At 39.3% G+C, this 23,185-nt stretch overlaps 1 protein-coding gene across 2 annotated transcripts in view; it reads right to left on the reverse strand.

The window, feature by feature from the left end:
• Positions 1-23,185, reverse strand: part of cdh19 (cadherin 19, type 2) — a 30,899-nt gene that overhangs the window by 1,946 nt on the left and 5,768 nt on the right. The window contains exons 1-10 of one of the 2 annotated variants that reach the window (XM_061239606.1): positions 15,269-15,552; positions 13,555-13,849; positions 11,943-12,062; positions 10,678-10,845; positions 6,718-6,905; positions 3,795-4,048; positions 2,485-2,621; positions 2,166-2,287; positions 1,517-1,634; positions 876-1,127 (exon numbers count right to left, since the gene is read on the reverse strand). In XM_061239606.1, coding sequence (XP_061095590.1) covers positions 876-1,127; positions 1,517-1,634; positions 2,166-2,287; positions 2,485-2,621; positions 3,795-4,048; positions 6,718-6,905; positions 10,678-10,845; positions 11,943-12,062; positions 13,555-13,849; positions 15,269-15,478 — 1,864 coding nt within the window. In that variant the 5' untranslated portion in view covers positions 15,479-15,552. Of the gene's footprint in view, positions 1-875; positions 1,128-1,516; positions 1,635-2,165; positions 2,288-2,484; positions 2,622-3,794; positions 4,049-6,717; positions 6,906-10,677; positions 10,846-11,942; positions 12,063-13,554; positions 13,850-15,268; positions 15,553-23,185 lie in introns of those variants that run through there. The other variant, XM_061239607.1, reaches the window with a different exon arrangement.

Here is a 23,185-nt window from a genome sequence, read left to right on the forward strand (position 1 = left end):
GTATGAGTTCAGTATATTTTACAATGCATTCCTGTTTCATAAGGGATCACCAGTGTGAATAAAAAACTATTTTTATTGGTTCAATCTATTTTTTTCCCTTCAAAACACATAAATATTTGCAGTGAGGAGGACAGGGAATGCACAGAGCAGCAGTAGCAATTGTAAGTATGATATAAACTTCAGCAAAGCTTAATGTGCTTTTCTCTGATGGCACTTTAACATTTCTGCAACCCAGCATATCACAGAACAAATAATTTGTTAATTTTAGTGATATTTAGTTTGTTAAGAACATTCTAGCAAACATGAGTAGCTGGTATCAGTTGAAGGTAACTGAATGATTAAGAGGCATTTCTGTCACACACTTCATACTTGCCAAGATGATGAGAAGATGCCTAGTTGTATTGCACTAGCTGAAACTAATGCAACTGCTCTGTTCAAAAAAATAATTATTAGGCAAAATGAAAAGATTTCTTATCAAACTGAAAGCAGGACTTTTCAGAGCGACAGCAGTTTTTTGCACTGAATGAGCCAATCCTCTGTAGCACTGCATAAATAAACACCCTATTTCCTCAGAACCATTTCATATTCATCCGAAGCTTTTCAAGTACACACATTGACACACATATGCGCATGCACACACACACACACAACATCATCACAAAGACTTTACCCCACCATGTGCATGCACGCATAGAGGAACACACACACACACATACACACACCCCACAAACAAAACGGCCTTCAGAACACATCGGCCTTTCTTCTAGAAGAAAAACAAACCTAAAAAGAAAAGGAAAGCTAATGGGCGAGCGGAAGCCCACTCTGGTAAACAAACACATTGCTGGTTCCCCCTTTCTCCGAGGCGCCCCACTCACCCGTGAGCATGAGCAGGGAGACCAGAAGTCCGACGAGCGTCGGGACGCTGAGGCCCATGGAGAGAGCGAAGGCCTCCACGCCCCCGGTGGGGCAGTGGCCGGCAGGGTGACAGCTGCACACGCTAACAGTGAGGGTGGAGGTGCTGGTGAGGGCGGGGCTGCCGCTGTCGGTTATGACGACGGGCAGGAGGTACTGGGTGCGGTCTTGCCGGGTGAAGGAACTCCTGCGCGTCAGGATGCTGGCGGTGTTGTCTGTGACACGGCAGGACGGCACAGGTCGAAAACGATTTATACTCTTTGTAGGACTCCTTCCTTTATGTGTGGTTAAATATACAAATAATGTGGTTTTAATCTCAGGATCAGGAAGCGGGATTAGCGAGCTGGATCAATTCACTGAGCAAAAGCCGGAACAGCTGTTTTTATTTCAGTCACGGTTTTGGAAGTGTTCCAGCTTTTCCGCAAGTCAGTGTTAACTAAGTCAGTAATCCTACTTTGTGATATACCCCCCCGGATCCGGTGTCGTAGGGAGGCTTTCTGTTGTATTTCCATTGTAACATTGAACAAACATGCCCTGAGATGTGTCACCATGCACCAGAACCACAACAGTGTTCTTATGTCGTATTTACTTTTGTGTACTTTACCTTGGTTGTCCCTCAGGGTGAAATTGGGGTTGATGCGCTTTTCCGGAACCATGGAAAAATAGAAATGGTGTCCCCCTGGAGGTTCATCCTGGTCCACAGCGCTAATTACTTGGACAAGCTGAAGGATTGGGACACTACTTTCAGATCAGAAGGGTTGAGAATGTCCAAGTACCACAAGAGAAGGGCTTCAAACCCAGAACAAGCACTTTATTACTTATTTAATAGATGTATTTTTTGTGAAATGGAGAGATGATTCAGGACTTTGAAGTACAGATTAGGGCACTGGCCTCATTAACAGAAAACAGTTATTAAAACCCTAGATGTACATGATAGCTCTGCCCTCAGGGAAGATAACTCCCTGAATTCCTCAACTGAAATGATTTCATGTTATAATGGATTCCAACACATGTGTTAGGTTGAATTATAGTTATGGAACATGGGACCAAAGAGTTGTAGGTTCAAGACTTGAGTGTGCCACTAATATTGCTATATACTGTGAGGCATATGAATCGTGTCATTACAGATCCAGTTTTGTCAATGTATAATTTATAAGCTTTACACAGTGTGATTTACAATGAATATTGCAAAACAAATTTTGCAATACCAAAACAAAAATGAGTGCAGATAAAATTTGTGAAATACCACTCACCTCACCTGACTGTACCCCTTCACAGATGTATGGCTGGTACTCACGGGAGAGCTGTGGGGCATTGTCATTCACGTCCAGAACTTTGATAAAAACCAGCGCAGAAGAAAATAGAAAGTTCTTTTCTGGAAAAATAAAAATAAATCATAAAAATTGTAGGCAATTTGTAAACTGCCTCGAGAGTATAAATGCCTCCGTCAGAGACTAAATGCTATTCACCTGATATCCACAGAAGAAATGCAAATGAAGGCATCAGCTCATTGTATTACTACATTGTATACATGCAAGGTGTGCTGCATAGTGTGCGTAGCATGTGGCTTACTTTTCTCTTTGGCTGTAATGGTTAAATTGTGCCAGGCTGAAACCTCTCGGTCCAGGGATTTTGCAATCATAATTGTTCCATTGTCTGGGTCTATTTTGAACTCTCTTTTCATATCAGAGCCTTTATCAATGTAATACCTGGAGGGAGAAAAGGGCAAGATGTGACTATTGAGTATCTCACAAAGCCATTTCACACAATACAATGGCCATTTTTTTGCTATCATGCAAATTGCACAGCCTTTTGCAAGCATTTCTGGAGTCAGTCCTTTGTTGTAGGTTGAGACAATAAAGCCCACTTAATGGAATAATGTAATCACTGTTTTGACTCTTCACAGTTGGGATACTATGGGACTTGCCGGATTCCCCTCATGCAATATATATTTCCACGACATTAAAAAAGGAAGGTGTATGACGATAAAAAACATTTTTTTTAATGCTTTATATTTATTTTCGTTATTTTACTAAGTATCAATGTTTTTTATTATTTCAAATAATAAAAATGTCCATAATCAAATTAATAACCAAATGCCATTCAATGGAAATACATTTTGGACAAGAATCCTTTTCTGGTTTTCCATCCTGAAAAACACAGTGATATTGTGCACGGGAAATGAGGAAAAAAATCTAAGAGACCTGAGAGGTTTTTGCACAGTGTAGGTTAATACAATGTGCAAATCAGAACAGAAGTCTTGACAGAAGTCTATTGTTAAAGTAATGATGGCAGTGATTGCAAAGATGTCCAAAGTTGCACTAAAAGTACCCCCCCCCCCGCCCCATGAAATGGCACCAGCCATGATTAGACATTATGCACCAGTTGGCCTTTTAAGCAGTCTGTAAATCAAAAGGATTTGATGCATCTAGGCAAATTATTCCACTGTGCAGCTGTGTATCACTCAGCACTGACAAATTAAAAAAACTGCATGCAGTATGAATACTGAATGCATCCACGCATTGTGCATCACACAGTTTTTCTCCCCCTGTATTTATTTTTTCCACGCAGTAGATGGAAAAAGCCATTGAGGAAAAAAGTGGACATATTTTATTCGGCAGTTTTCATTTCATGCTAACGTAAGACGAGATAAATATGAGCCAGGCGAGATAAAAGCTAACTGAATGCAATGAGCTGGTAATGCAGTTGGAAATAAATTTGTGCTCCCCTGTGCCAAATGTCTCACAAAGCAACCTTCTGAATTACCGTATGCTGAAGTGAATCCTGAGCTGATAGAATAGATATTTATAGAGAGAACACATTTTCAAAAACGTATCACCTGGGTGGAAAGCAATGTTTAATGAAAGTCAAGGTACAGTTACCTAACAGGATTATTTGCAGCGTCTGAGTCCCTGGCACTTACGATGCCCACCGTAGTACCTGCCGCCATGTTTTCCTGAATTTTCCACTCGTACTCTCCGGCTGTGAACACTGGCGGCTCGTCCACGTCCTCCACAAATATCTTCAGGGTCGTCCGGTCGCGGAACTCGTTATAACTCAGGAAGCGAGTGTCCACGTTGTCGTTGAAAGCCTCTGCGGCCATTACAAACCGTTTCTTGGTCTCGTAATCCAGAGGCTGAGGAAAACAAAAACAGCAAATTGAATACATTTTTCGCACAGCGTATAAATGCTGGTGACCCTATCATCCAACACATGTTAGCTCCATGATTGCTGCATAATTGATTTTGAAATTAATTAGCAATTTTTAAATGTACACTCACCAAGCATTTTATTAGGAACATTTGTACTTTAGTACACCTACTTATTAATGCGATTATCTAATCAGCCAATTGTGCGGCAGCAGTGCAATGTATACAACCATGTAGATATGGGTCAGGAGCTTCAGTTAATGTTCAACCATCAGAATGGGGAAAAATTTGATCAATGTGACTTTGACCATGGAATGATTATTGGTGGCAGACAGGGTAGTTTGAGTGTCTCAGAAACTGCTGATCTCCTGGGATTTTCATGCACACTAGTCTCTAGAGCTTGCAAAGAATGGTGCAAAGAAATCCAGAGAGCAGCAGTTCTGTAGAAAGAAACGCCTTGTTAATGAGAGACAACAGAGAAGAATGGCCTGACTGGTCAAAGCTGACAGGAAGGTGACAGTAAGGCAAATAACCACACATTACAACAGTGGTATGCAGAAGAGCATCTATGAACACACAAAGCATCATAACTGTAAGTGGATAGGCTACAGCAGTAGAAGTCTAAAAAATAAGTCTAATAAATACCTAATAAAGTGCACACTGAGTGTATATTAATAATTGCTCGCACTGAAACAAGCTAGTGGCCCTTTTACTGTCTAAAATTCTGGGCATCAAGCAACCATTTAGATTTCTACCACAACATGATATATGGTCAATTTATGGTCAATGAGCCATCTACATTGGACTTGCTTGTGTGTCATCTGAAATGTCTATGGACAAAAAGTTACTAACTATAGCCACGTTGCTTTATTTCCCTGGAGCTCGTGTTCAGCCAGCCATTTCATAACAGGTCCATTTCTTCTGAATTCATTTTAAAGTGTACATGCAGTTAAAGGTTTCCATATTGGTGTGCACTGGTATGTGAAGTGTACCTGCACTAATGGTGCCCTTAACAGTATCACAGATCAGAATAACCTACAAGTGATCCTGGAAGTGATGTTTGAATTTAAAATGAAAAGCTGTATCCTTAGCATGTTTTTCAGGCAGTAATGCAATTTTATAAATAGAATGAAAGTGATTTCATTAGATCTTCATATTTCAACTGATAGTGATAAAATATTATTACAAGACCATTGTAAATCCCTTCCTATCATTGAAAAAGGCTCAGTGACATGTCGACTCACCCTCTACCTGTGTTTATAGTGCTTAAATTCAGGTTTCATATTTTGCAGTTGACGGGCCGGCACAAAACATCGTATAGCTGTACAATAATTCTAGCTCATCGGTTGAAAATTGGTTCTAATTGCCACAGCCAATGGCGTTTCAAATTCAGCGTGTTCAAAGAGAAGGGGTGAGAAAAACAGTGTTGTGGTTTGTTGCTGCAATTCCTCTCTTGACCATTAGAATTCCAAAATTACCTACTGTTCCTTTAAATGTATTAAGATGAAGTACAGAGAAATATACTGAATTATATTTTATTACAATGTAATGGTCTTTCAATTTAGTACAATCAAGTACACTCATTACAACTTTAGTACAACCTTAGTACAACTCAAATGCATTAAGTACAAAAAAGTGGGTTCAAAATAGTCATTTCAAATTTACTTATCATTAGCACCTGGAAATATAAATAAGGGGTACTGTTTTCACCTGGGATATTTCACAAAAAGGGAGTTTGGTCCTGCTTGCCAATTTACCCAATCTGTTTCATTTTTTATTTTTTTTATTTTATGTTGCCTTTGTTTATGTCTGTTGTCAATAAGCAAGTAAAAATATGAAAAAATATGAAATATTCTCCCGGTGCGGTCAATACAGCCTCAGATGTTTCTCATTGACCAAGTTTGACATTGAATTGCCTTATGTCTACCTCAGGGTGCTGAAAAATCTTTTTTAACTGAGGCCTTGCACCCAGTCCAAGCTTCCAATGAACAACAGGAAATCAAAAATTCTGTTTTGGTAGAATCTCAAGAGAAGAGCTTCAATTACATGGAAATACAGTATGTGTTTTGACAGGTATAAATATACAGTGCAAATATATACAATATTTATAGTGCCATAAAAAAGTTTTGCCTCCTTCCGGATTTACTCTATTATATTGCATATTTGTCACACTGAATGCTTTCAGTGTGACGAATATGCTTTCTTTTGACAAAATACATTACATTAGAAAAATGGAACCTGAGTAAACAATACACATTTTTATAATTATTATTTTATTTTTAATGAAAAAGTTATCAAACACTCATGTCACCCCTGCAAAAAAGTAATTGCCTTCATAAAGCTAATAACTGATTGCACCACCGTTAACCAAAATAATGGCAACCAAACACTTAACAAAGTTTGATATCAGTCTTTCACATCACTGTGGATGAACTGTTTTAATTCAGACTAATTGATAGTGTTGGCTAAGATCTGAAAGCACTCAGTTTGACAAATATGCAATAATAGAGGGAATCGCTGACTATCCAATCAAAATGGTGCCATTAAGAACAGACACCACCACTGCACCTACTCAGTATGTCTAGGAGCATCAGTAGGTTGCATACATTTATGTACTGCAGTCTAACACTACAAGAATGGCTGTGTTGATGTTCACCTTGACGAGCAGTATCACCCCCTCCTGTGTCACAGGGTCGGTGCGGATCTGGAAGGTATCGCTGCCGTCCACTTCCTCAAGGCTGTAGTTCATCCTGGCATTGATGCCAACATCTGGGTCTTCCGCCATAATCCTGCCTACTGTGGTACCCACAGGGGCAGACTCAGCCACGGCGAAGGTAAAGAGATCTACATGCGTTCGGGATTACAAATCACAGGAATATTTTGAAGCTGTTTAGTTTTAAGAGTTATAGATTAACACCAAATGTTCATACGGACCAATAACTGACTATCCAATGCTTTGCATCGATTAACAGCGAAGCAGAAATAGTGGTAACCAGCTACAGGAGTATTATCAATGCATTCAAATATAATTCACCCTCATTCATCACTGACAATTTTGTATTAGTCTAGAACACAGAGTGCTTTCAGTTTAAAGAGCCAGTTAAAGTGCTGTCACTGTCAGGATCGCATGATCATTGGAGACACACTGCTCACACTGGAATGGTAACTGGGTACTTTTCCCACACTGTAACAAGTTGAATTTTAGTGGTTCTGGTTAGTATATAGTATATGGTATCGTATATAGTAAAATTAGCTAATGTTCCCTCACTCACTAGCTGGCTTGTTTAATGATGTTCTTTAAGTATGTACTAAGAGCTGTAATAAGAGCGCTATAACATCTTGGAAATGGCAATGACTGATTTTGCCATTTGCAGTTGGATAGTCATCTGTCAAAAGTTCAGCTCCTTTCAAAGTTTGAGGGATGTAAAACTTTGTAAAAATACAAAGCTGTGGAAAAACTAGATTAGGTAGTCCTCCACTCTCTCCATCCACTCAATGTATGAGCCCCACAAAAACAGCATGCTTATAATTAGTTAGAAAAGGACTACATTCTGCTTGATGCCTTTTGAAGCAAAGTTGAGGTAGTTTCACTATGACAAGCAGCATGCTATGCTATTGTATTAATTAAAAAATAAATAAACAAAACAAAGTCTAAATGCAGGGAGTAGTTCTTCCAAGTGACAGGCCTACTGTCTACAGAGAATGGCCTTAATACGTATGTAATTTATAAAAAATTTCATTTATTGAAAGAAACAGAAGAAACAGATTTAATGTTCAACTATTTATCATTAATACAGACTTACAACCAATTCATAGTGTGAGCAGTTTTTTTTATCACTTAACATGTGTATAAGGTTGTAAGGCGGAAATTAATTAATTAATAATATTAATATCTGGCATTATCACTCAGGGCTGGTCAGCTTGCTGGCTTCCTCTGGTATTGTGGCAAAATGTGGCTGTAAAGTAATTTAACGCAGGAGCATGCACCATTAACCCCCACTATCTCTGCACCCATACGGGCAGGAGCCTGTGGGGGAAGACTCAGGCCTCCAGCCGTAAAACTCGTTACGACTAGGCAACATCCTTTACGGCATTACGGCACGGGAAGGTTTCAGAGGGCACGGCCTGTTGGGCCCATTATTCCCTTCGAACCCCCCTTTATTGCTCTCTCCCTCTTTAGTCACTAAATGATGTGTACAGCATTGGATGTTTCATGACAAAGTCAGTTTAGATAATATTCATGTTTGGTATTATTCTGATTGTTTCAGTGCGACTGGTGCAATGGTGTTATTTCTGCAACAGCAAACCCTGGACATCATAACCAACCAGGAACCAGAGGAAAAACTGTGTGGAGCTCTGCCCCAGTGAAAGCCATGCGCCTCAACCCCCCTGCGTTTCCTGGGGAGGCGTGGCTCCAAATTACAGATGGGTGACCCATTTTTAGGGTTAACATCAAAGGCCAGATTTTGGATTTAAGGACAGTGAACTAAGCAATCTGGGAGAATGCAATCAGCCTCCCGTGCACTCCGTGCACGTAATTTCTACGTACATGGTGTCTGTAGCCAGACTCCCGTATGTAGCTTTTATTACCAGGTATGACTTTTAAGACTCCGTAATTTGGTTTCCGTTGTGATGTTTTTTGATTTGGAACTAGTATGTAATTACGTGTATGTAACCTGCCTGGTAAAATAAATTGTTAAAACTTGATCTGTTTGGTTTCGCTTACTGACACTCAAAGTTATACAGGGAATGCATGGTTTACCCCCTCGAACTGGTCTAGGGAGGATGATTATTTCCACTTAATGTATCACGGCGTATAGCACCCGTAGACCTATGTTGGTAAATCCCTCGCCTCCGCATGGTAGTTCATTCATGTCGAGCACAGCCGTAGCTAGGTTGGTCTGCTTGGGTCCCTAGGCTATAAACAGATATACCCAAGAGTAGCTATTCCTGCGACCTCTGATGACTACAGATAGCTAGTCAGTTCGTGAGACGTGCACATTACGCGCGATGTGACATGCGGTGGTACCAGCAGAGGACTGTTCGGAGAGTAAATCTCAGTACAGGATTCCTATAGCGATCAAGTCAAAATTATAAATACGACATCCACTAAATGTGGACAACTAATCTAAATAATTATTCTAAAATGGAGTCAGATAAACGAAGGTGAATCTATTGGCCCTATTGTGGAGATTCTTGGTCAGCCCGGACCAGTAAAGAGCGGAAGGCAGAGTGGTACTACTGTCTTTGTATCATGGTTTATTTATTGGCTGATCTAGAATCTCCGCATAGGGGCCACTAATTTTTAACCCTATTAGTATTCTTTCAGCAACACCAGAAGGACGAGCATGCTGATACCTTCAGCCCTCGCTAAATTCCGTTGTTGGGTTAGCGTGGGGTTTTACAAGGTCTTGTAAATTGCACAGGTCAGTGCTTAGCCAGTCTTAATAAACAAGATGGATTATGTCTATATCACCTCCCTGCCACTACTGGTGATGTCATGTATGGACCCTGCATTGCTCCAGGGGAGGATTGTCTCCTGATTAGTCTAATCAACTGTACGTCTCTCTGGATAAGAGCGTCTGCCAAATGCCAATAATGTAAAATGTAATGTAATGTTACTTTAAGATGAAATGGCAAGTGACACAAGAGAACTGGGGGGTAAATAGTAGTTGAAATAGTAGTCACGTTCATTTGTACGTTTGAGTGGTGATTTTTTATTTTTAAACTAATCTACATTACATTGCAGGCATTGAGCAGACGTATAATGAAGTGCGAATCAAACCCAAGGACAAGTGCGTTGAGGACCCACTAGCATGATCACATAGATACAACTTGAACCCTTGAAGAGTACATCAACTTACCAACTAGCATACCAAGGTTGGAAGCTAGAATACCCAGAGTACTACAATAACTATACATAAGTGCTATTATAATCTATGGCATTCACAAGGCTTATCATGGTAGTGAGGTAGGGAGGGAGAGGTGCAGCCTGAAGAGATGAGTATTCAGTCTGCACTTGAAAATGGTGAAAGACTCTGCTGTTCTGACGTCCACAGGAAGGTCATTCCACCACCGTGGGGCCAGAACAGTCAGCAGTCGTGACTGAGAAGTGCAGGTGCAACGAGGGGGAGGTGCCAGGTGCTCCGAAGTAGTGGAACGGAGGGGTCTGGCTGGTGTATAGGATCTGATTAGTGATTGAATGTATACAGGGACTGATCCCTTAACTGCCTGGTATGCGAGCACCAAAATTTTACATTTGACGCGAGCCAAAACAGGCAGCCAGTGGAGGTCACTGAGCAGGGGCGCGACGTGAGAATATCTGGGGACATTGAATACCAGACGAGCTGTGGCGTTCGGGATCAATTGTAGGGGTCTGACGACAGACGCTGGAAGCCTCATTAGTTTAAGGACTCAACAGGTGAGATCAATGTGCAGTGCACCACTGGCAAAGCCAGGTGACAGCTAGCAACAGTGAAAGAGCTCATTCCAGACAAAGAAACAGCATGTATTGTGTTCAGTGAAATACTGAGTGAATATTTTGGTTCACAATGAAAGATAAGAAAGGGGGTGCCCAGGCTGCATTTGCCAGGTAAGTGAGGCAGGCATAACTTACTGTGTTGGAATGTAGGTCCATTATCATTGACATCAGACAGGCTAATGGTAACTGTAGTAGTGGCGGAGTAGCCCCCAGAAAGTCCCATCATGTCTTTCACCTGTACAATCACTAGGTATCTCTCTTGGGCCTCCCTGTCCATGTTGGGCCATGAGGTCACAATGATCCCTGAGTAGAACACACAACACAACATTACACAGGGCAACCTTAGGGCTGTACAGATATAAAAACTCTAAGGTTTTCTTTATAAATCAAAAGAGCGAATGTAAAAAAGGTACTAGGAGCATTTTTTTTAATTAATCATCAGTATTATGTAACATTGTCTTGACTATTTCCAGTGTGGACTCCTCTTTATAAAAAAGGCTACGTACTGTACTAGCCAGTCAACAGAACCCCTGTAGTAGCTTGTTATTATCATGGAAGGCAACCAAACATTTTATTTATGGAAATCAGCATGAATATTTTGATTTAAATATCAGTTTAGCCTTAAATTAACGTGTTGTCGACAATACTTGTCTTCATGCGGAATTTTAATGTGATAAAATAAAAGTTTTTGTTGCTTTGAAAACAAACAGATTTCACTGAACATTCCATTGTTTACATTTATGGGGTTTGGGAACAGTAACATAACAATAGCTCTTACTCGTTGATTTAACATGCTCATTTATGGTACTTGGTGCCACTTTAAACTCTCAGAATTCTGACTGATTGCCTGGACAATATTTGTGCAGGAGTTATATAATTAATTCAATCCTCATTACATCCCCCTTAAAGTCCCAGCTGATTGGTGAAAACTTTAAATGGATTATGATGGCACAATGGCTACAAGTGTACAGCAATGTTTAAGTAGCAAATAATGCTGAATCCTTCTGACGTAATTTACATAGCAACTGTACTGTAGAACATCATTCTAGCGCCATACGGTGATCAGTAAAGGCTTACAACACACTGGAACTTAGTTAAATATTTGCAGTCTATCCGTCTATCCATGCTCTACCACGGTGTATTACAGGATGATCCACCCAGCAGCCCCTGCACAACACTCACTGAAGCATCATAACAATGCCCTATATTGTATCACCATGTTCCTTTAACTTTTTTGTTTTGTTTTTTTGCCCTTTCGACATTCAATTCAGGCCTATGTATAATGTCCAGATTTTCTGAAAACAAAAGTAAACATTGATGTGGATGTGAATATTGGTATTGATTGCAATATTTCAGACATATTTCTGGACAGAGTTTGTGTTGTCATAGCTCGTGGTCACCTGTCTTGGGCTCCACAGAGAAGTATGGCTCCCCCTGCTGTATGGAGTAGATGAGCTTGGCGTTGTTCCCGTACGATGGATCGTCGGCATCTGTGGCTGTCACCTGCACCACTGTGGTCCCTGTGTAAGGAGACGTCACACGGGGTGTTATTGGCTTTATCCGTTGTTCATGTCTACAGGAGGAAATAATTATGCAGGCGCCCTGCTGAGTTGGACTATTGTCAGCTTTGGGCAATGCAGACACTCCGAGCTATGCTCCGACGTTGCGCTGAGATTCACAGGTTCCCGTAACTGCCATTACCGTCCTGCCGTGACAAATCTCTGTCTCTGGCCCCAGTTCAAAAATCACAAAGCGCTTCGCATTTAACTTTGATTAACAGAATTAAGCAGGCGATTTATTTAATTCTATTTTACAACACTATTGATTGAATTCATTATGATAAGACTGAAGCCTGCATTATTTCCCTAATTTGGAATAGCTAATCTTATATCAGCGTTCATTACTGGATACACCGCTATCAATTTAGAAGAGCACAAACACGCGCGCTCTCTCTTCCGAAGCACGCAGTGTAAAGTGCCACTTCTTATCGCGCTGCAGCTCGCGAGACGGACTTGCGCAGAGATGAGGTGGGGGACCACTCTTCGGTTGCAGTTCAGCGGCCGGACTTGCCGGTGCCCAATCAACCAGTGTAGGGGAGTCACCGGAGATTGATGATGTGGATCCCCGCTGACTGAACCCTCCCTAATTACGGGCAGTGCTACCACCAATTATGTGCCTCCCTATGCCACACTGGCATGGTCAGACTTCTGAGGCCTGTACCTTATCCACTTGAGTGATGCTTCACTTAATTTCCTTACAAATGTTTCTTTTAACTTTAAATATTTTGGTGATTGTTGAAATCAAAGGCATCAAAGGAAAATATTTAATCCTGTTCTTCAATGGATATTAAACCTTCAGCTTCACCTAAACCATCTATTGCAAGTTTGTATTTTCAGAGGCTGTACTCATGGACATGTAATTCTAAAGTAAACAAATATTGATAGTTTTTTTGCTGGTACTTCATTACTTGACTGTAATGGTCTCAGGTGACATAGGAAATATCAGTAACTAAAAATAATATTGGATATTTTATTATAGTATAAGAATAATCGGGTACATATGTACAACCCCTTGAAGCAGTAACATCCCTGCTCTGAAGTAAGTTGTAGTCTCTCCCTTCAGACCACAAATCCCAAAATTGCCTATACATGCTATTATAAAGTGGGAAAGTCATTAGAAACCTTATAAATATTTTAAATATCCTTAATTGCATTCAGAAAACATCGGGTCAATTGCACTAAACATACACTAAACCTGAAACAATAACAAACACTAAAAGTAAACTATTGCATTAATCTGGGACCCTCTTTGTGAATTTTAAACAAGCTTTGCATTACACTGGAAAAAGCCCATTTATTAGAATGACTCATGCTACTCATATTCACACCCAAATTACACAGGAACACATTTGTGACACCTATGGATATTATCTGTATTGAATGTAACTGTTAAAGCATCAAAATAATAATATTACAATGCTATTTCAGATTTACACAATGTTTTCTGACTTACCGACGGGACACATTTCGGGAATGCTGGACACATAGGGTTCATTTATGAACTGGGGCATTTGGTCGTTTGTATCCTGCACACGGATGATGAATTCTGACTCTGGTTCCACTGGCTGGTTGGACCTTCTGTCTAAGGCCTGGCCTCGAAGGACATAGAAGGCTTTCTCCTCTCGGTCCAACTTCCTCAAAGTGATAATTTTACCCGTGTTCTCGTCTATGTGGAACACCTCCCCAGCACCTTCTCCTGACAAAACGTACATGATAGACATGTCCCCTTTGTCAGAGTCTGATTTGAGCTGTCAAAAAAGACATGGGAGAGATGAATGTGAGGAACTATGTAGTTATGTTTTCTGCATATGCAAGTACCTGCACACACCCTCACACACAGCCACAGTTAGTATCAATTTCATAGAAATCACTGCACACACAAGCTGCACCCACAGATTTGAATTAAAGATGAAGACAAAAATCTGACCGGATCAATCATTAATGGAAGAATGACAAATTGCAGCTTCGCTCTGTCATGGAATGTTATATGTGCAGATACTTGAATGCGATTTGGTCTGTGCTGATCTTGTGGACTTGTGGTTCATCAGATGTCCAGATGACTCAACAGACACTGCAACTTTTTCATCAGTCATCTTGTTTCAAGTTGTACTGATAACATCACATTTCAATATGCATTTTAAAAAATTACATGGACTGGCCCTAACTCATTGATACAAAAACTGCAATATGTGGACATACGGGTGATTTATAGCATTTCCTTTTTTAAATATATTTTTATATAAATTTACTGCCTAACTTGGGGCTTATCATATCCAATTCCCACACCAATTTGGAATTGCCAATTGTCTCCAACCGCAGATGTGTACATGAGCAAACCCCACTGCCAAGTCCAGCCATCCAGCAGACCCTGATTTATGGTGAAAATGGATGTATGGATACAATGACAATATACACTCACCGAGCACTTTACTAGGAACATTTGCGCTTTATTACACCTACTTATTCATGCAGTAATCTAATCAGCCAATTGTGTGTCTGCAGTGCAATGTATATATGGGTCTGGAGCTTCAGTTCAACCATCAGAATGGGGACAATATGTGATCTAAGTGACTTTGACAGTGAAATGATTGTTGGTGACAACTAGGGTGGTTTGAGTATCTCAGAAACTGCCGATCTCTTGGGATTTTCACGCACACTAGTTTCTAAAGTTTGCAAATTGCAAAGAATGGTGAAAAAGAAATATCCAGTGAGCAGCAGTTCTGCAGACAGAAATGCCTTGTTAATGAGAGACGTCAGAGGAGAATGGCCTGACTGGTCAAAGCTGACAGGAAGGTGACAGTAACGCAAATAAGCACACATTACAACAGCGGTATGCAGAAGAGCATCTATGAACACACAATGCATCATAACTCTAAGTGGAAAGGCTACAGCAGTAGAAGTCTAAAAAATAAGTCTAATAAATACTTAATTAAGTGCTCATTGAGTCTATATTGTATATACATACATTCAAATGTAGTGATTCTTCTGAGTGGTTATGAAAGCTGCTATAGACAGACATTCATATCCAATTGACAATGACTATTTACTGCAAACATGATCATATGCTATGATGCTAAAAACAAGTACGTGTATGGCTTTTGAGAGAAAAAATTGCTTCCATGTGTTTTATGCATGTGCTTAATTTTAAATATATCTTCAACATGTACCTGCCCAATATTTTGAGGAGCTGGTTCTTCTTCCTGTATAAAGAATTGTGTCCAAATCCAGCCACGTTTTACACGGTGCCGCATTGTGTGTGACTTTTTGATTGGCTCGTGGAGATCCACACTCCGTCTCATCGCCCGCGCCTCATTCGTTACACAAAAACCAATCACGAGCAAGACGATTAGCATGGCCAGCAAAGCAGAACAAGTCATTGTTCAATTTTGGCCGTGGCTTTTTTCCGTCTTTGTCTTCCACTCAATAGTTAGCAAACAGCAAATGGTGTTACTATTCCATTAAAACATCCTTTCTTTGTGTCACAGGAATACACCAAAGAACTAATATCTGAAGGGAGACGTGCCCCACGGCATTAACCTGTATTCCGTAGGGTTCCATCTCTCTGTAAAAATATCAAGGAAAATATATATTTAGGAAAACATACAGCATAAGAAATCTTTACAATGTCTAATAACAAATGATTCACAAATGATGCATTGTGGAATTTTAATGTATTTCAAAAGTGTGGGCAACCACAGTCTTAAGGTTTGATGTGTATGTGTGAATGTGTATGAAGCAAACCAGCAACAATTGGAATATTCTGTGAAGAGCAAGATATACAGTATAGCCCAAATTATTTTATTATTTTCAGCCCTACTATGAGCTAGTCTTCCAATAGTCCTGACATGAATACACAAGGAAATACAAAATAAAAGAAAATCACACACGCACACACACATCCAAACACACACACACACACACACACACATCTGTACAGTACGTAGTGACAAACAAGAGTAATGCAAACACAACTACAGTACCCTCCAAAAGTATCGGAACAGCAAGGTCAATTGCTTTGTTTTTGCAACAGTATATACTGAAAACAATTGAGTATTAGGTCAAAACATTTGCGTGAAATGACAGATCCGAATTTCCGCTTTTATTTGCGAGTATTTTTATCAAGATTTGTTAAACAACTTAGAACATATTACCTTTTGTATCAGACCACCAATTTTTTAGGAGAGGAAAAGTATTGTGCTCTTGTTGCCCAGATGTTAGTTCTGAATGTCTCCTCTCGGGTTTAACCTTGGGTTTTGCCTGTGAATATTGTATTTGTGTTAGAAAAGATAAAGCAACAAAAGCTGTCTTTGGGAGAAAAGCAAAGTTGAACAAACAAAACAACAGCAGTTGATGACTGAAAACTTCTGAGAGCCGTGAAGAAAAACCCCAAAACATCAGTCAGTGTCATCACAAACAATGTTCAAAGGGCAGGGGTGAATATATCTCAATCAACCGATCGAAGAAGACTTAGAGAGCAGCAATATAGAGGCTATAACACAAGATGTAAACCACTCATCAGTAGTAAGAATCGGAAGGCGAGATTACAATTTGCGAAGAAGTACAGAGATGAACCACAAAAGTTATAGAAGAAAGTTTTATGGACTGATGCAACCAATAATAACCTCTAACAACATGATGGAAACAAACAACAACTGAAAGAGGCTGCAGTAAAAAAAAAGCATTACTAAGGAAGAACAGTTTGGTGATGTCAATGGGTTGCAGGCTTATTTACTTTCATTTACTGAAATACTCTCTGTTCCAATACTTTTGCTCACCTAAAAATTGGGTGGTTTGATACTAACTCTTGTCGCGTGGGTGGCCTGTAGCGTAGTGGTTAAGGTAAATGACTGGGACACACAAGGCTCTAATCCCCGGTGTAGCCACAATATGATCCGCACAGCCGTTAGGCCCTTAACCCTGCATTGCTCCAGGGGAGGATTGTCTCCTGCTTAGTCTAATCAACTGTGCGTTGCTCTGGATAAGAGCATTTGCCAATAATGTAATAATGTGTTCATCTTTTTATCCCAACCCCAAATGGATAAAGTGTATTGCAAAAACAAAGGAATTGGTCTTGCTGTTCCAATGCTTTTGGAGGGGACTGTACATTGATTCATTGTTTTCTGTAGGCTGTGTTAGCCTGTTCTAGATCTGAAAATAAAAATGGCAATTATAATCTAGGTCTTGGTAGTGTATAATTGCCATAGAGCTGATCCTTTTGCTTAGAGAGTGCCTGTCTGTTTCAAGTTGTAATTAACTAAATGGTTTTCATAATCACATTGACTGTTGCTTCCCAATTTGCAAGATCACAGCAATCAAAATTTAACTAGGCCCAGAAATTGAAAGCTAGCACCCTGGTACTTGTGTGGGTTGGTAGGCTGTTTCCAGCTTTCCATGAGCTGAAACTACCGTACCCTGTGCCAAGAGTTTGATCAAGCAAACGGTGGGAGAACACAGTACACAGAGAGAGAGATTTGTACTTCCGCTGAATGCAAATGTAAACATATGGCAGCAAAAGATGGTTACATTTAGACAGTAAATGGGTATATAATGATAACAGGCCTGTCAACCAATTCAAAAAATTGGTTGGTTGATTTCTTTTTCATTAGGTGGATTAATCGGTCAATTAATGGTTACGTTGTAAACCCGTTCACTTTAATGAATTTGAACATTTTATTTGCATTTTGCTTCAGAAATCTAATTTGATTTCACTAAATAGTTGTGCCCCCATTACCTCAGTTCCACTGAAAAAACAGGTCTTTTCTTTTGTGAGAGCAGGGACCACAAAAAAGGGACCACTTAGAATATATTTTTCCTGTGTTCAAGCTTCCTTGTAGAATGTATTAATCTACCCAAACAAATAGAGCTAACATAATGGTCTTGCATAAATGAGCAGTTGGTACACATTCCCTGACTGTCATTCTGTCGCTCGGACAGGGGTAATGGTTGGATTTAAATGGCAAAATACGAACAGCGGAGCTGACAGACCTTACAGTTGTCGTGCTGTGCTGCGTTCTCAGTCAGTACAAGTTAACACAGTCGCCTAATGGTACGTCACCAGTGATTTGACATATTATGGAAAAGACAAGAGGAAATGCATTCTGAAAGCTGCAGGATCAACTGTCAGTTTCATTTGAAATTATACTGCTTTTTGGATTTGTATCTTGCCAGTTATCTGTATTTCCTTGAGCGGAGCCTCCCTGTGTGTTATTAGCATCTCTATCATAGCATGCCGTTGCCATTACCCTGTCAAAGTGACAACTCGCTGCTCATCTCCGAAGGCGCTAAGGTGTCTGCGTGGATGTATCTGTTTCTGTGGGTGGGCAGATGTGTACATGAATGAGTGTGAATGCTTCTTTTGATAAAATATAATATTTTAAATTGCATGTCTTGATATATTTATACTTATAATGTAGGAAAGTATATGTCAGTAAAAACTGCCTGCATGAAAGGATTGTTCCCAGGATTAACAGACACTCAGAACGATGCTTTGTAAATGCTTTTTTACCAGGAAACAATATTTGCAGATCTTCAAGGCTGTTTGACAATGGCACACTTGTCCTGATTGACAGTTGTAAGACAATCAACCAATTGTTGTGGATGTATCATCCAACTCATCACCTTTTGAACAACTCTTAAACATTTATGGCTTTAGGATGATTACATTTGACTTTAGGACAAAATGCATCTTAATTCCCTTTTTACTAATTGATAGGCTATATTTGTTTTTTTGTTGCTATAAACCTATCCAGCAATCAAATCAGCAGCAGCCTTTTTTATTACATGTTTTAAGTCCCATTGTTTTATTCATTATTTTATGTTGATTGGATGAATTAACCATGGATGTGGATATGAGTTTTAGGTACATTCATCATGAACATGTTTTTTTGTATTTGCCTTTAATGTGTTTTCAATTGAATATTTCCTTATTTATAAATAATCCATGTGAGGCCTAACTTCTAAGCAAATGTATTATTTTAATGGATAAGCTTGGCCTTCTCACTTCATCCAAATATCAGTTTGGGCTTTTTTCACATACACTACATTTTCAATATAGTAGCTAAAAAGAACACTGAAATAATCAATATTTCCAGGAGTAATTAAAAGACTGAATTGTATGTGTAGGCACATAAAAAAAAAAAGCTAAATGATGCAATTTTAGAGTTGAAGAAGTCTTACTTCGATGGAGAAGCCTTGAGAAATGAGAAAGAACAAAACATGTTATTGTGCTTCATCCGAGGAAACATGACACAAATTACATTCCTCGAACATTACATAGTGTTCCAGCTGTTATATGGCTAATTTAATTAAAGCCTTTTCAGCAAAATGGATAAAGACAAGCTTTTGATAGAAACAGCGTTTAAAGGTATTTATGCAAATATGATAATTTTAGAATGTCTGCCTTGTGGTCAAAAGGGGAATAAGCATGTTTCCTAAAAGTTCACTTTGTCCCAAATGTCTCTCTGTAATCCTGTGTGATGAGGGGTCCTCATAGGAAAGAATTCTGGATAAAACTGTGAATTGAATCAAGAGAAATAAAGAATATGACTAATTACAAACCATTTATCTTACTGTATCTATCAATGTGATGGTCTGAACACATAAATCTGTGGTGCATTTTAATAGTATGTAGATGATTTAACATCTTTATAATAATATATTATAAAGATGTTAGCTATATTTGAGCTGCATAACACGAGAAAACAAAGAGAATCTGGACATGCAAGAAGTAGTCCTGTCTCCATAGCAAGAGAGGGAGATACACATGTTTATATATAAATTCACAGTCTGTTTTTTTTATGTTGGATTAAAACAATTATAAGAAACCATTTGCAAAACAAGAACAGCATTTTGCATTTTGATTCTGCAATTAGCAAACTAGAGGCAAATTAAATTATGCATTATAAGCAACCATAAACATCTGTCTCTGAAGAATTGTATAATTTGTTCTATGTCTTGTGGAGTACAGGATTACCAGTCAAGCACACTCTTATGCTCTTATATTCATATTCATATATTCCCGGGAATGTCCCATGTTTGCTGTTGGTGTGAAAGGGTCAGCCAAAACAAAATTAAATGTTTACCTCATAGGTGAATTTGCCTATGCTTCGGTATGATATTTTATTGTGCTTCACAGTAGACGTTCTCAAATTTGACATTGCCCCTCTCTCAGGGCCATGCACAGACATTTTGGGGGGCAGGGGCTCAAGCAAAAACAGGGCACTCACCCCACTGACACCCACTATTCCCACCCCGAAGTCGCCACACCGCCGCCATCCATAATCACACACCATGTTCATAACATGGGCCCTGTTTAAATTATACTGAAACACGTAATTCCATGAGGAAACCACAGATTTGAAGTAGTCCTACTCTGACATGCTTGATACATAAGCCCCCTGAATTTAGACTTTCAAAACTTTCTTCTGTTTTCACATTCTGTATCATTTTGTTACAGACATATATTGTATCAATGAGACATACTGTACTGAACTACAATTTGATTTTAGTAACATGTTTTTGAACATCATACTGAGAGGGAAAGAAACCACAGTATTATATGATATTCAAAAACACATATGCGCACGCCCACACACTGTTGTATTTTTTACATCTATGCATAATGCCGAAAAACTGATCCAGGGTCAGGGAAGTGAGAGCTATTTTGCCTTTCATTGGAGACACGTGTATATGTGTTTATGCTGCTTCTTATTTCCCAATCAAAATTGATTGATTGAAATTTTATTTTTCCCTATAACAGGGAAAACACACTGCAACATGCCCAAACAATAATACAGTTTTAAACATCAGGTTTTTAGAAAACTGCCTATAAAGAAAAGGAGGTGACTAATCACTAAACTACCAATACTATGCAAAACTACAGAAATAAAACTACTTTCAGAAATTAATTGCGTATTTGTGAGCTGTGCATGAGGGAGATAACATTGTTTTAATGATAAATGAAATTACAGTGTGAAGGTGGCAACTGGCATAGTTTTTTAACAGATATACAACTTCAAAAGTAAGTGTTGTTTAATCGTGGTTTCATAATTATGTCAGGTTATGTGTTTCTCGTTGACTAATCTTTACTCAGTGTTTCCATGTATTGTTACCCCCATGCTTTCCATAGTCTGTCTGTCTCCCCATTCATTCCCATTCATTAGTTTCACCGGTTTTCATGCACACCTGATTGTTATTTTCCCTCGTTATCTCCCTATATATACCTGTCTGTTTTATTAAGTCCCTGCCAGATTGTTATGTGTCAATACCATACTCTCCAGCGTTTGTATCGCATTGATTTTTGTTACGACCTGTTTTGTCTTTGACTTCTGCGTTTTGTTTATCCCGTCTGTATAGTTTTGAACTGCAGTTTATTGACCTGTTTTGGCTTTTCGACTTTCGTTTTTGGACATCATGGTGCAGATCAAAAGAGACTTTGTTTTTTATTTTCCCTGATATATCTGTTTGCTGGTATATTGACCCTCTGCCTGGACGCTTAACTACAAACTGCCTTATCCCTGCTGATTCTGTTTGCTGGCTATCGACCTCTGCCCGTTTTACCTGCTAAAGTTACAATAAAGACTCTGAACTGAATCTGGTGGTCCTGTGACTGGGTCCTGTTGTTCTGAACCCTGACAAATTAAACCAGTGTGTACCTGAGTGATATCATTCACCATAACCAAACTGGGGCTGGGGATGCGGTGCTTTTCATGGCAAGTTGTATTCAGAATGTCGGAAGAAGTGACGTTGATTGATTGAGAGAAAACCATTTGGAAGGGGAGTTTGGAGAGCGTAGTACTTTTAAATTTCATAAGGTGTATTTTTTTGTGGATACTAGTATACATTTCCCTCTTAATATTTGATAGAATTCTAATAATAAATAATAAAATACAAAGAACACCAGCCAAAAAAATGGCACTTTTTGACTGCAAAAGGGCAGGGGCTCAAGCCCGCCTTGGGGCCAGTCTGTGCACATCCCTGCCCTCTCTTGCCATCTAGTAATTATCTTTTTGTTACGATGTGAAAGAGATTTGGCAGACTCCTGCTGAGTGAAATTCATATAGTAATGAGTAAGCAATCACAAATAACAATGGTCTAATTTATCTAATTTGAAGTTGCCAATGGGCACATTTGAGCATTAGGATTCAAGGTTTCTGTCAATATTTTTGCTGTGTCTGTATGATAAAATCTCACAAAGTCAATCGTTAAAATAAAAAGGAAAGTTAATCTGATCTCGTGGGCAACGAAGCTTTTAACCAGAGGGTCAAAGAGCCTTTTTATGCCTCCTTTCAATCAGCCAAGGGGAAGAGAGATGAAGGATGTTTGGAAGCATGTTCTTTCTTTGGTGGAAGCTGAAAAGCAACAGTGAAAATCTTTTGGAGTCTGTCTGATGGCATTAAGCCAGCAGGACACAAGGGGGATGCAGTCTGGAACTAATAATACTGTAAATGATGCACAACATTGGCAGCTTTGATCCTGTCATCGTCGGAAATCTCATCTCATGTCACTGCGGTAGAGTGAATTAAGCTTCAGCGAGAGCCGACTATTAAAAGCATCTCAACGTTATTTGCAGTGTGATTTAGAGGTGGCTGTATGTTTGTAAGTTGTGTTTTACGAATATACAATTTGTGCATTTGGTGCAACAGATTCAATTAATAATGAACAGCCATAGAAACTTAATTACATGAGATTAGATTAGTCATCTGCATGTGGCACCAAGTAGACGCCAAAAATAAAGTTTGCAAATGATTAATTAGAGTTCTGTTTAAGTTGCATTTTAATAATCTTTTCTGAAGAAACTTGGTGTTTGCCCACATTATTAGTTATTAAACAGGCTGTCTGAAATTGTACAGGAAATGTTCAGAGTGAAGTGCAGTAGAGGTAGCAGAGTTGATTTCAGCTGTGTCTTCCCTCTTGTCTGTGGATTGGCTCTTCTTAGTGAAGGCTGTTGGCAGCTTTGTGACAGCTCTTCATTAGCCAACGATTCATTGAGCACTAATTGAAATGTCATTCCGCAAAGTGGCAACTATGAATATCTAGTTTAGATACACACAAGCCCAGAAGTCATAAAAGCTACATTTTATTCA

The sequence above is a fragment of the Conger conger genome, chromosome 4 (assembly GCF_963514075.1).
Source record: "Conger conger chromosome 4, fConCon1.1, whole genome shotgun sequence".
Taxonomy (NCBI): Eukaryota; Metazoa; Chordata; class Actinopteri; order Anguilliformes; family Congridae; genus Conger; species Conger conger.